The 14,647-nt window shown below is 38.4% G+C and overlaps 1 protein-coding gene across 5 annotated transcripts in view; it reads right to left on the minus strand.

Annotated features, from left to right (window-relative positions):
- The window catches only part of LOC117663755 (receptor-type tyrosine-protein phosphatase V-like), a 64,064-nt gene that overhangs the window by 33,218 nt on the left and 16,199 nt on the right, over positions 1-14,647 (minus strand). For all 5 annotated transcript variants that reach the window (XM_087889293.1, XM_034414195.3, XM_034414193.3 and 2 more), the window contains exons 4-11: positions 13,316-13,582; positions 11,662-11,928; positions 10,670-10,939; positions 7,562-7,831; positions 6,528-6,794; positions 2,459-2,728; positions 1,192-1,461; positions 227-496 (exon numbers count right to left, since the gene is read on the minus strand). In XM_087889293.1, the coding sequence (XP_087745419.1) occupies positions 227-496; positions 1,192-1,461; positions 2,459-2,728; positions 6,528-6,794; positions 7,562-7,831; positions 10,670-10,939; positions 11,662-11,928; positions 13,316-13,582 (2,151 nt within the window). The remainder of the gene's footprint in view (positions 1-226; positions 497-1,191; positions 1,462-2,458; positions 2,729-6,527; positions 6,795-7,561; positions 7,832-10,669; positions 10,940-11,661; positions 11,929-13,315; positions 13,583-14,647) is intronic.

Below are 14,647 nucleotides of genomic sequence, written 5' to 3' on the forward strand. Positions count from 1 at the left end.
ACTCAAAAGGCAGGGGAGAGAAAATACAGAACGAATGATTATCTAGCTCTTAATATCTCACTCATAACCCACCAACATATGATACTGATAAGAAACAATAGCAGCTGTGCTCCTTCTGTCAAAACCAGCAATTGGAGATAGACCTCTTAAAATATTTGCAGTGCCAACCTATTTCAGGCAGAATAAACAGAATGGGAAAAGGGGCAGAAGGAGCCCTACATTATACCTGTGTAGCCAACGGCTGTTTGGGAAGAAATGTAGTGAGGTCCAGCTCTGGAGACAATTTCAACACGATACCGAGTCCCTGGCACCAGATTATCCAAAGTCACCTGTGTGGTTCCATGTGGTACAGACACATTCTGTATAATGGACAGGGATTCCTCTGAATAGAGCTGTACCCAATATCCTCGTCCTCTTCCTGATTCAATCCAGCTCACAATCAGTTGCTGGGGATTTTGGCTGCCTTTCACACTGACATTTGCCAGAGATAGAGGATCTATAGTGATAAAAAGGTTGGCATGTCAGAGTCAGATTTTAGAAAAAGGCAGGCATGATGCATTAACCTCACAATAGCTGATTCACAGAACATATTCACCAGCTCTGTGACATCTTGGATTCATTCTTCATTTCAAGGATTTGCTGGATATATTCCAGCAGACTTTCATAATATGAATTAAATATTATCTTAATGATATAACATATGAACATGAAAAGATACCGGTCATAAGTTAGTGACAGGTAACTAAGACAGTAGAGCAGGGATGAGCTAACTAGAGTCTCCTAGCGCAGTTTTTTGCAGTTCCGCTGGTGTTATTGCAGGAAGTTGCAATTTCTTGATGTATTTTATAAAATTCTTGGACATGGTACCAAGTGCCCCAGTGACAATGGGTATCACTATACCATGTTTCATCCATAATCACGTAGTTTTGATGGCCAGGTCGCAATATTTCATGATTTTTTTCCATCGCCAAAAATGTTCCCCCGGTAACAAGATAAATGCTAAATTCCTTTTGCAGATTAATGGAAAGGAAAGATTACTATAATTTGTCAAATGAGAGCAAGGATATTGCAACAGCTTATGCATGAGTAGCTTCGACATCACACTACACCTTCTTAGCCTTATTGAGATGTTAGTCTGCAACGTGTATTCAGGAAAGTCTTATTATTTGCAGAAACAGATTGAATACTCACATGTCCATGCAGAAACCACCTGAGATGAAGCTCGGTAAGGTCCTGCCATTGCTGTAACCTCCAGTAAGTACTGACTGCCAGGTTGAAGACCTTCAAATGTAAAATTTAGCATGCTTGGCCCAATTGTGATGTTCCTCTGCAAAGGATGTTCCAGACTGTAGAATCGCAGGAAGAACTGGTCTCTATCACCTAGAGGCTGGTCCCAAGAAGCAAAAAGGCTGCTGGCCCACCTGCTACTGGCCAGCATCACTCCTGATGGCACCAAAGGATCTGAAAGAAAGAGATTTATCTATTACTAAGCTGTACCATTCCAGGATGGAGAATTCAGGCGATGAACAGATGTTTATTTGGAAGGAAAGATTTCTAAGTAAAGAAGTGACTTATCTTGGAACACTCAATAAAAGTAGTAAAGATCACATATACAAAGGTCATTTAATCAATATATTGTTTCTGGGCTATAAACATCCAGATACCACTAGATAACAGAAAAGAGATGCAAAAACTCATCCAGATACAGGAACCCTAGATTTATTCTTGCCTTGTAAATGTCTATGGAGATTCTCAGTCATCCAAGTCATGGTTGTCCCAAAGGTGCTTTTTCAAGAGGCAACTGGACTTTTCTGGATTTTTTGCTTTTCATTCAAGAATTGTCTTCAGATCTGACTGGATGATATAAATCCTTCCATTCCCCACCATCCAGAAAATCCAGTTGCCTCCTGAAAAAGCACCTTTGGGACTTGCCTTGTAAACTATTAATTGTAAACTACTGATGTGAATTAAGATACAATTAACCTATTAAAATGAATTATGGTGATACAATTACTTTTTGAACAAATTGCAAATACAAAACTCAAATATGATATCTGAAATCTTGGGCAATCTGTGGAATTTGGATGAAATACTGTTACCTTTCTAAATCATCTCGAGCTCTTACCTCAGCAAAAATCAGGCCAGGTCCTTACAAAATTCAAACTCACAAATATTCTCTCATTTCTACCTCTGCTTTTCCTCTTCCTGCCTTTATTTGCAATGAGATGTTTATGTTTGCTAATACCTTTTCTACTTGTGGATATATAACTCACTGAAAGTCAAACAAGAACAGGAGAAATCCTCTGCTGCAATAATTTGATGTGTGGGACTGCATCTCCCAGTATGGTAAATGGGGGGGGGGTTGGGGTGATGGGACTGTAGTTGAACATAGATGAAAAGTGTCACATTGGAGAAGGATGCTTGGTTCACATACTACTGAGAATGGTGGCATACTCACATGTCCAGTCACTAACTATTTGAACATGAGACTGAAATGGTCCAGCCACTCTTGCCAGCTTCAGAGTATACTGACGTCCTGGGATTAGCATTTCAAAGGTGATATTAGCTTCTGCCAGAGTCAAATTTTTTATCACTAATTGGGACTTGGTTTCCAGAAGAGCTCCTACATAGACGCCTCCGCTTTTGAAGGGATTCTGCCAAGAAGCATAGAGCGACCTCATTCTATGACCATCATTGCTGAGTTTCAGGTGCTCTGGAGGCAAAGGATCTGAAGGTAGGAGAGAGGAACCAATATCAGACAGGTTATACACTATAAGCAAATACTTACAGTTAACTATAGTTATTTCTTAGGCAGTTGTCTAGAAATTTCCTAGACAGTTGCCTAGCAACATCTGTCCTGAAGGAAACATGGAATCTTAAACCCAGACTAGTTGATTCTCAGGCAAGTCTTAATCACAAGGCTCTGAACAGCTGGATCCTACTTGTCATTGGAACAGACTGTGCATAAAAACAACCCGCTAATGGTTGCATGTTCTCCCTATAGATGCTTTATTTATCTAATTAAAAATTAATAACAAAATAAAAGTTGGAAAGGACCCCCCCCATTCAAGCAGGAGACCCTATGCCTTTCCAGACAAGTGCCTGTCCAGTCTCTTCTTAAAAGCCAGTGAAGGCCCATAACTTCTGAAATAATCCATGCCTAAAGTCTTTCAGGCATAATGCTTATGGAATTATATGCATTTTCTTCATCCTCTATAACAGTGGTTCTCAACCTTCCTAATGCCGCGACCCTTTAATACAGTTCCTCATGTTGTGGTGACCCCCAACCAACGGTGGGTTCTAAATTTTTTTACTACCGGTTCTGTGGGCGTGGCTTATTTTGTGGGTGTGCCTTGGAGGTCATGTGACTGGGTGGGCGTGGCTAGCTGGTCATGTGACTGGGTGGCCATGGCTATGTGTATAGGGACTACTCAGAGGGCTGAAAAAAGTCATTTCTGACAGGTCCTCGCACTTTTGACTGGTCCTCACACTTATGACCATCCTCACATTTATGCCTGTGCAGCATTCTTAACAACCATGTCACTCATTTCACAACTGCTTCTCTTCAACATGGTATAAGATAGGGCAAAAAACGTAAAATGTGAGGACAGTCGTAAATTCGAGGACTGGTCAAAAGTGCGAGGACCAGTCAAAAATAACTTTTTCAGCCCTCTGAGTAGTCCCTGTGCACAAAAGGACTACCCAGAGGGCTGAAAAATGTATGTGTAGGTCCTCGCACTTTTGACCGGTCTTCGCAGTTATGCCTGATCATCATTTATGCCCATTGTACCATTCTTAACAACCGTGTCACTCATTTCACAACTGCTTCTCTTCACCATGGTGACAAGATAGGGCAAATACGTAAAATGTGAGGACAGTCGTAAGTTTGAGGACTGGTCAAAAGTGCGAGGACCAGTCAAAAATAACTTTTTCAGCCCTCTGAGTAGTCCATATGCATAAAAGGATACAGCAATAGAGAGGGATGAAGGAAGGGAAGGGAAATTAGAGTAGGAGTGAAGGTAAGAGAGGGAGGAAGAGAGGAGGAGAAAGAGAAAGAAAGAGGAAGTAGGAAGAAGAAGAGGGGGGGAAGAGAAAGTAAGTAAGAAAGAAAAGACAGAGGTGGTAGGTTTGAGGAGAAAGATTGCTGTACAATAAAAAAGATGAAAGGGAAGAAAGCCAACCCCAAACAAATATTAACATATTAAAATAAAGAATGAATTGTTAAACTTTAAAGAATAAAAGAGAACAAATAGCAATAAATAGCAATAATTAGAAACACACATACAAACATACAACGTATTTTCTTTGAACAGAGTATTTGGCCGGTTCACAAATTTAAACAGTTGTAGGAGGTTAGCACCCACCCCTTTCCTAGAAGAATGAAATATTTTGGGAAATATTAAAAAGGCAGAATATTATATTTCCCTACCTGGATGAGAAATGGAGAAGCATATTTTACAGACAAAGCAGCTCCCACCTTCCTGCCCCCCACCCTTTGTTAATGGGCCAGAGGCAGAAAGTTAATCCTTTGTCAAAGGACATTTGCAACACAATAGCAACAGAAACTAACACAATGGGCCCCATCAAGCCATGTGATCCTGTCCACCATTAAACCATCTTCCCAAGCAGTCTCCATGTTTCCAGTGTCTTTTTCCCCACTTGGAGCAGAACCCAGAAGGATATTTCTTCCAACACAGTATTTAGTCATTTCAATTAAATTTACAATTTCTATATTTCCTTTTTACCATATTTATTCCTCATCTATTTTTTTAAAAAAACAATATTACCCTTCATCCTCATCTCTAATCTTAATCAAATTCAATTTTTCCCTTCTATTCTATATTATACCCCTTCGCATTGTCATCTATTTTTATATCCATCCTCACATTGGTTAATTATGTAATACAGTTGTTTAATACAAATTCAGCATTTTAATATAAATCAATTAGTTATATAACTATCTTTTTTGTATATTAATCAATATGAACATGAATATTCCAATTATTTCCATGTAATCCAATTTCTTACACATCAATTAATTATATTTACCAATAATAATAAACCAAATAATTTCCCCCATATATTCCTCCAAACCACAACTTAATCAATTAATAGTATCTCAATTATTACAATTCCCTAGTTAAATAGAGCTTTTTTTCTTTTGTATTTTAAAATCTTGGAACTCTCCTCTTTTGCCCTAAATTTCGCATTGTTTGCAGTTTTGCACTTACCTTTTTTTGGTGAGGAAAAAGAAAAAGAAATCTCTCTGCCTCATTTTGTCACGTTGCAGCCTGCTTACTTTCAATTTCGCTTTTTCACCATAGCTAGAGGGAAAAAAATCTGCTCCAGGAATTTACCTCTTTGCAGCTAGCTCTTTGAAGCCCCGCGGCAAGAATTTAAAGTTTTTTTTCCCTCTAGCCATCAGCGGGACTCCGGAGGCAGCAATAGATTGGGAGTGGGCGGGGTAAACGAACGGCGACCGGGCGATCCAACAGAGGCAGAGGGTGAGGGTGAGTGAGTGAAGGTGTGGGGGGGGGGCGAGAGAGGCCTTTGGCGACCCCTGTGAAATGGCCGTTCGACCCCCAAAGGGGTCGCGACCTCCAGGTTGAGAACCACTGCTCTATAACATGAAATCATGTACAGCAAGGAATGCCAAACCCAAATCTTATGTGGGCTCCTATGCTCATTAAAACAAACAAAAAAAAACCAAATCAGCTTTTGTGTTGCAATATTAGAAAAGACCATAATTGCTAGAACAAAAATGTACAATTTTCTCAGGAAAAGTGAAGTCAAGGGGCACATTTTACTCTGGACTATTTAAAGGGATGAAGGAGAACTGTCTGCAAGAGTTGAGACATTATTTTTGCCTCACCCACAATCTTTACTTTAAAAAATGAAACACCAAATATTTTGGCCTTTCCCACTTGGGGGCAGGGGGAAGCTCCCTCATGTTTTGTAAAATGGTAGTTTGCTTTAAATAGAGAGGCTCCATTCTCAAAGGCAAAGGCACAAGATAAGCTTCTCTTAATCAGCAGGACAGTTGTACATGAGCTATGCCCAGTACCTTTGGTGGTCCTATTGCTCTTTTTTAGAATTTCCACCCTTTCACATTAAGGCTGTTATGGTTGCAAGCTCTTGCATAAGGGTTAAGGTTGAGAAGTTGTGCTGCTTTTAACTTTCCTATTCAAGCCAAGGTTACATAGTTTTATTGTGTAGATACATATACACAGATAAATATTTTTCTGATGTTGTTTGGAAGAAAGACTGTAAAGCTAAACTACCAATACTATATTCATTTCATTACCTAGGTAGGTAACCTCAATGTTGCTACTTAGTTTGGATAAAGGAATGTCTGCAAGCAAACAACCAAGTTCAGAATGCACAAAACTTTGCAATAAAAAAGGATACTGGATAACTGCATTTTTTGCATCCCTGATATATCCCCCTCCCATTTTTTGTTCTTTGTTCTTTGCCCCTTTTGGGAACCTGTCTGCATAACAGAACAACATTGCTCTCCTGACACTCACATGTCCAGTTGCTGAGATGCAGGGGTAGAGAAGTGTGAGGGCCTGCAACGGTGCAGATCTCCAAGGCATATTGAGTGCCTGGTCTTAACCCTTCATAAAGTTGGCTGGAGGACTGCTTAGGCAATGAACTGTTTTGCAACATTACGAGGGGCTTCACGGTATATAACGTTGTCACATAACCAGTCCCAGCTGCCTCTTGCCAATGAGCCTGAAGGATGTAGGCACTGCCTTGATTCAATAAATTCCCACTAGATGGAGCCATGGGAGCTGAAAGGGAGAAAAAACAACAACCCAGAATATTGTGTGCAGGCTTTCTTATAAAAGACCTGGAACAATCCAAGATGGGAAACTATGATCTGAGGAATGGCAGAGTATAACAAAAAAAGGGCCTCCTGACATAGCCTATAATGGTTGTTCTGGCATCACATGTTCATTCTCCTTCTCCTTACTATAATCCAGGGGAGATTATTTGGTCCCATACCAAATTGTAATTTCAAACTAGACAGAGGTTATGAGGCACATTGTGTCCACCATCATCACAGCAACTGATTGGAATCTAATCTAGCAGGGGTGGATCACCTTTGGTTGCAATCTCTTGCGCTTTCTTTTCCTTTTAACTGCCAAAAATCAAGATCACAGTTTTTCCATTTTGATTGTGAAAACACAACAAAACTGTAGAATATTCTCTACAATAAACAAACATTATTTTTTTTAAATTCAAGAATTTCTTATTATTTTTTATATCTGTCTATGTATCTTGGGTAAACCACTTTATGTCACTGCTTTTGCTGACTTTTGCCTCCCATTCCACAATGTCCTAAGTGCTGCCCTCAGGAGCCAAATACAAATGTACAAATCCCCCCCCAACAATCCTGGAGGACAATCTCTGGAAGGAAGATAATGCATCTTTACTTCTCTCTGTCGGTGTCACCCTCAAATCAAACATTTGCAGGCAGGTATTTTAGAGGTTACTTTGCAAACAAATCCTCCCTCCATTTTTTCCCTCTAAGATCTGAAATTCAGCTCTTACTTACAAGTCCAGGCAGAGATGCTTTTTGCTGTTGCTTTATGGGGCCCAGCAATAGCTGTAACCCAAGCAGTATAGTGGCTTCCAGGAGCCAAGTCAGTAAAGATGACGTATGTGCTGTTCCCGCCCACGGATACATTTCTGACTATAATGTTGCTGTCTCCTTTCTGCAGAATCACCAGATAGGATTCTCTTTCACCAGCTGCTAAGTTCCATGAAGCTTTCAAAGTACCTCTGCCGTAGTTGATCAAATTTACATTGTCTGGTTTCAGGGGGTCTATTAAAAGATGAAAGGAAGAATCAACATTCATAATAAATAAATTATTTAGAAATTATTCTGATTACTCATGCCCAGCTAGATACCCTCGAGACGTATTGGGTTATAATTTACTTAATCCCGTCAAACCATCAATGGTTGGTACTGATAAAAGATATGCTGTACTTTAACACAAGTCATATGTTAGACCCCTTGCAGTTTGCCTTCTGAGCCAATAGATTGGCAGATGATGCTGTCATTATGTCATTACACCACATTTGGCAACATCTTGAATTTATGCACTGGTCCTTTGCATGGACTTCAGCTCAATGTTCAATACCATCATTCCAGAAATTCTCTACTCTAAATTGATCCAGCTCACTGTACCTACTCATACTTGTAGGCAGCTAATCAGTTTTATGACAGATAGGAAGTAACAGGTGATGCTAGGGAAAATTACATCTAGTACCCCAGGCAATGAGCACAGGTGCCTTTCAGGACTGTGCTCTCTCCATTGCTCTCTTCCCTATATACCAATGATTGTACCTGAAGAAAACCTTCTGTTAATGTTCTGAATTTTGCAGATGATACAACAGTCATTCGAGACAGTGAAGAGTCTGCATATAGATGGGAAGTTGAACAACTGGCCCTGTGGTGCAGCCGTAACAATCTGGAACTGAACACGCTTAAAATTGTAGAGGTGAGAATGGATTTTAGGAGCAGCTTTTCTATTTTACCACCTCTTACCATATTCAATAGCACAATATATTGCACATATATTGAATAGCACATATTCAATAGTACAATAGCAGCAGAATCCTTCAAATTTTTGGGTTCTATTAATCTCCCAGAACTTGAAATGGACACTTAACATTAAACCATCATTAAAAAGCACAACAAAGAATATTCTTCCTGCGTGAACTCAAGAACGTCTGAGGAACAGTTGATACAGTTTTACAGAGAAATTATTGACTGTCATTTGTCCTTCTATAACTGTCTGTTTTCAGACAGGGCAGGTACAGACTCCAACTGATACTTAAGACTACAAAAAGAACAATTACAATTAGCCTGCCTTCTATAGAAGTCCTGTATATTGTGCTGAGTCAGAAAGAGGGCTGAGAAGGTATCTTCAGATCCCTCGTATCCTGCATCTAAATTGTTTCAACTCCTCCCCTTGGGATGGTGCTAGAGGCCATTGCAGGCCAAAACAACTAGATTCAGGGACAGTTTTTTCTCTTGGGCCATCAATCTACTGAACACCTAATTCTCACAGTGCTGTCTAATGTCTATGTATATATACCATGTAATAGGACTGTAGTAAATTATTTATCATTATTTTTCTTACTCCCCATTATTAGTATTATGATTATCATTATTCTATTGCTTTGCATGTACACCGAGAGTTTCTGCACCAGAGACAATTTCCTTGTGTTTACAATCACACTTGGTTAGATAACACATTCAATTCAATAGATCTGGAGATCATTAAATAGGGCAACTCTTAAATAGAATGCATCTCCTTTATTTCATCTCCCTATTTCACACAAAGAAGAAACTACTTTTAAATAAACATTCTAAAGATCTATCACTCAATCAATCATAGCTCTTCAAATTCTCAACTGCTCACATACTTCCTGGTTCTATGTTTCATCCTTGAAAATAGACTAAGATTTACTTAGCATGATAGACTCTATAATGGGAAATAGAAGTATCAAAACAGGCATATTTTTCAGACCACATCCAACTGAATACTCAATCAGAATGGATCTTTACTGCTCTGGATTGCTCAAATAGATAAGGATATATTTAGAACATGAATCCAATATGCAGGAAAATGTGATATAGTTTTAATTAAAAATATAATGGCTGTAGGGGAAACACAAACTTCAAAGAAGGAACAGAACACAGTCCTTTTGAATATAAAGAGTGAAAGGAGGATAAAAGACTCAATTTGCATGTTGATGTTGATTTCCAGAAAGAACTGAATTCTAGAAAGCAAAACAAATAATAACTGTCACAACAGTAACAATAATAATTTCCCCTTGGAGCAAATTCTGTCTTCAGTGAGGCTGAGAGCTATAAGGGCAACTGCCTTGCTATCAGAAGCTCCAAACAAACTGCCAGATGTCAGCTGAGAAGATGACAGCTCCAATGTCCATTAATAGTAATGCAAACAAAAAATTATGAAAGAATTCACAAATAATTTCAAATAATAAGTGAAAAAGTACAGACTAACTGAAAAAATACAAATACAGTACTTGAAACACAACATATCAGACAATAATTATTGAAAAGGGGAAAAAGTGTGGTTCATAGACCTAGCAGCACCAGGAGAGAGTCATACTGATGAAAAATGAATAGAAAAAGTAACAAAACGTCAGGGTTTGCAAATTCTGGAAGAAAATATTAGTATTAGAACACAGAGATAGCTTAATGCTAGGCAAAGGGATCCAAAGGAACCACCTGCTTTAAAAATTAAGCATCAGTTGCAGCAGGTAAGTTGAGTGAAAGTACATCCAGTTAGCTTTTTAAAATTCTACACTTGTGACTACATAAATAAAATATATATAGTTTACCTATTCAAAAGGACAATTTTGGAGGAACTCCTACACTAGGGAAACATAGGTAGAGAATAAACATCATAGGTCTCTCTTTATAACCAGCCTTAAAAATTCCATCTATTCATACAGAGAGTATTTGCTATCCTTATAAAGCAATAATAAATAAAGCTTTTGGCCTCTTAGAACAGAAACTCTCTATTCTCACACAGGTAATTGTGAAACTCTTCTGAAATTCATCTGATTCATAGGGTCTGCCCACTTCCAAGTATTGTAAGCAAATGGATTGCTGCATACTTACATGTATAAACAGTGATATTGGGACCCTTAACCAGGTAAGGTCCAGACAAAGCTTTAACCTCCAGGTGATAGGATGTTCCAGGCTCCAAGTGCTGGAAGGTGTAGTTAGTTAGGCCTCTCTTAAGTGACACTGTCCTGCTGTCAGCAGGGGTGTGCAGGTTCTGCAGAGTGAAATACAGCCATTCTGCTCCCTCTGAGTAAGTCCATGAGGCAGTCAAACTGGAGCTGGAATTGTTGTTCTGGAATGTCAGGGCCTTGGGAGGACTGGGAGCTGTTGGCACAAAAGAGAGTCAGAGAGAGTCATCACTCTAAGGAGGAATCCATCTTTCTCACAAATCTATGGAAACAAGTAGCCTGCACTGATAAATTAGTCTTAGGAACATGGAATTGCAACTACCTTATAAATACGTTCATAAACGTATGAATCTGGAAGGTTTTTTTTTAAAAAAAATTCAGCCTACTGACATATACCTTTTCTAGGCCAAAATGGCCTTTGACTGGTTTGTTTGACTTGAACAAATATGAAAGTTGGCTTAATTAAGTTGACATCTAAACTGTTAAAATTAATGAAATGAAATATATTTCACTTATATTTTATTAGAGGGAATTGTTTCTCTCTTGTACCATTTAATATTATAATTTGAAATAACTTTTGGAGGGGTTCTGCACTCAAATCTTTCAGATATACTTCAAACTGTGCTGCTTTGCTTCAAAAGAAAAGAAATTCTGTCTTGATGATATATCATCTTTTGTCCTGAAGATGATATAGATATTTGTCTATTACAGGAGCTTCTTATGGTTTTATCAAGTCTGGCTCAATAATACTGACTTACTTTCTATAGCTGTACTTCACAAACTATTTATGAAACATACATAAACAATCAGGGGACATGGGCCTATTGGTACAGCTGGATGGATTCTGCTAATACTTTCACTTGCACATAATTGATTTTATTCTCTAGCCCACTGATTAATCTACCCATTTCCCAATACCTGTCCATCCTCGTGAATTGGTGCTTGCTTTGTAATATCCAGCCCATGTTGTGATACGGAGAGCGTATTCACTGCCCGGTAAAAGCTTCTCAAAGCGGAAAGTGGTGGTTCCTCTAGCAATGGTTGCATTCTTGACAAGAGCCTGTGAATCTATGTGGTAGAGATCCAACTGGTAGACATCTTTCCCACCTGGGGGTTCACTCCAGGAGACCAATAATACTGAAGGACTTTCATGACTCAAGATAACATCCCGCACAGGTAATGGTTCTTAAATAAAACACAAGTTCAAAAAAAAAAATAGTTGTCAATGAGAAAAGGCATCCATACCAAGATGTTACATTTTCACTGATCATACCTGAAGCCCTCATGTTAACATGCTCCCAAATGTTGCTGCAGTGTTGACTTGGCATTTTGGTAATAAATAAAAAAGGTGGACAATGAAAGTTTAAGCATAATTATTGAGAAAGGTGATTCTTTTGGTGCATTCGTTATTAGGCAAGGGAATTCTCAACCTATATGCAAATAGTCACGTGCATGGAATCTATATGCAAATAGGCAGCTTATTGTCCATTTTGTTGCCACTTCCTTGAAACTTTCTTGACAACGAAAGTTCTGAATTGTACTAAAATAGGATTTATTCCCCCCCCAAAAAACCCACCGAGCAGGTTTCTGCTGATGAGCACATCCACCTTTCTAAGATTATAATAAACCTGAAAAGCCTTTCTATGCAAAAAAAATGTTGTATATAGTTGAACATAATCACCCACTTCAGATGGGCCAACAGAAAATTATAAACTACCTCTGCAATGAGTGGCTACTGAGGTTCCTATGTCCACAAAGACAATGTCAGAATGTTGCAGTGCTTATGGCACTGCCATAGTAAGAACAGCCTGTTGCAAAATAATGCTGAGCTGACATTGCTGCCAACATACTGCAGATTCTGGCATTATCATCACACAATTACATCTGTCTTCTGTGCAAGTCACATGGATAGACTACATATCAGAGTGCCTTTGTTTATTTCCATATGCACTTGAAAATACAAATTACAGGCTAGAAAGAGAAAACAACTAGTATTTTGTTGTATAAGATGCCAGTCTATTCAGATTTGGAGGAATGCGTTCATTATTACCTACATGAAAAATCATGTAACAGGCAGTAAAAAGAAACAAATGAACTTGAATGTGACATTTATTCCAATGTATATAACTGTTTTGAAATGCAGTATTTAAAAAACAGAATGAGGTCTTAATGAAAACAGTGTTATAACCCAAAAACAACCTATCATTTTTGTCTTCCAAATTCAGATTTTTTTAATGAAATGTAACAGCTGATAATGGATTATGGAATAATGACCTTTCCTTTCACATACTGTATATCTTGAAGTTTTGAACTACTGTTTAAGTAGCTGTGATTAATTTTCTAGGCCATCTGCTAGAAAGTATATTGTTATCAGTTGACTTAGATACTACTATTCATGCAAGGATGTGCCCAGAACTTGTATGGTTTTATTTTGTGAGATTAGTTTTGGACATTGTGGCTTGAAAACATGACAAAACATTGAATGTATGAATCAAAGTGGAAGAGGACAAGCACTATAGATCAAAATACAAATTTGCTGAAAATGATTCCAAGCTATAAACTTCTCTCTTACCTGTCTGCCCAGTGATTCTTCTACTGGAATTCTGTGCACATGCAAGCAATGCAGTGATTTCAATCATATATTGTGTCCCAGGAAGCAAACCTTGGAAGCTGAAGCTGGTGGTATTGAGTGTAGATGATCCATTTTGCAGTAGAGTATTTGTGTCCAAGTCATAAAGTGCTAATGAGAAGCTCTGGGCACCTCCCAAGAGATATTCCCAGGTTAGAAAGAGAGCATTTGAATAACCCCAATTGTTGATGGTCACATTCAATGGGTATCCTGCAGAAGATAGAACATATGGTGGTTAGCAAATGTATTGCTTTCCAGCATTTGGTGCTTTTAATTTTATTCCCAATGCTTCTTGTCTACCTGACATATACCAGTGGTACTTAATCAGTTGAACTGAGGAACTTGAGAAATTTCACAAAGACATCATCAATATCAGTATCAACATGAACCTGATTTACAGCACATATAATTTAAAGTTATGATGAAACTCCTTAGAGCTACTTAGGACCCAGACTCAAAGTTTTGAAGCCACCCCTGATCACATTTTGAGTGCTTGGCAACTAGAGCTTGCATATATGGCTGTTTGCAGCATCTCACAATTTACAATGTTTTTGCTGGAAACTGGTATTTACTTCCGATTTCCGGCAAAAAAAATGCCCGTTGCAGACCATGAATTTGCTTCATGATCACCATGTTCACTTAATAACCATCCTGTTCCCTTTATGACTGCCATGATCACTTAACAATCACTGCAAATAAGATTATAAAAATACTCCAGTCATATGGTGACCTGTTTAAAACCATCATCACATACAATCGTAATTCCTAACTCAATTATGATGTACTACAGTTCAAGGTCTGAACTGTAGTTCATATACTAGGTTCATGTAATTGACAGACCTCTTATACAAGAAATGGACTGATCACTATATCTATCTGAATATAGATGCAAAGCTTAGCCTATAATTAAAAGACTAAAGATGAACATCATAATTGAGCCACATTTATTCTGGCTTTTCATGCTGCACATACATTTAAATTCACATTCTTAAATTAGGAAATGTAAAACAGGTTTCCACATTTCCAGGTGTGGCCTCCTACAGATTTTAAAAAGTGAAAAAGTAACTTCCTGTCATCTATAGTTCTCAGATAAAACGTGTGCATTTATAGACAAAATCACAAAAATTAAAATGTTCAACAAATCTGGATACCTGCTTTATCCTCATGTCAGCACACTTGCTGCAATATACTAGACCCGTGATGGCGAACCTATGGAATGCGTGCCAGAAATGGCGCGCAGAGCCATCTCTCTGGGCACACCAGCCGTTGCTTGTT

The sequence above is a fragment of the Pantherophis guttatus genome, chromosome 3 (assembly GCF_059756535.1).
Source record: "Pantherophis guttatus breed Tessera chromosome 3, ASM5975653v1, whole genome shotgun sequence".
NCBI lineage: Eukaryota > Metazoa > Chordata > Lepidosauria > Squamata > Colubridae > Pantherophis > Pantherophis guttatus.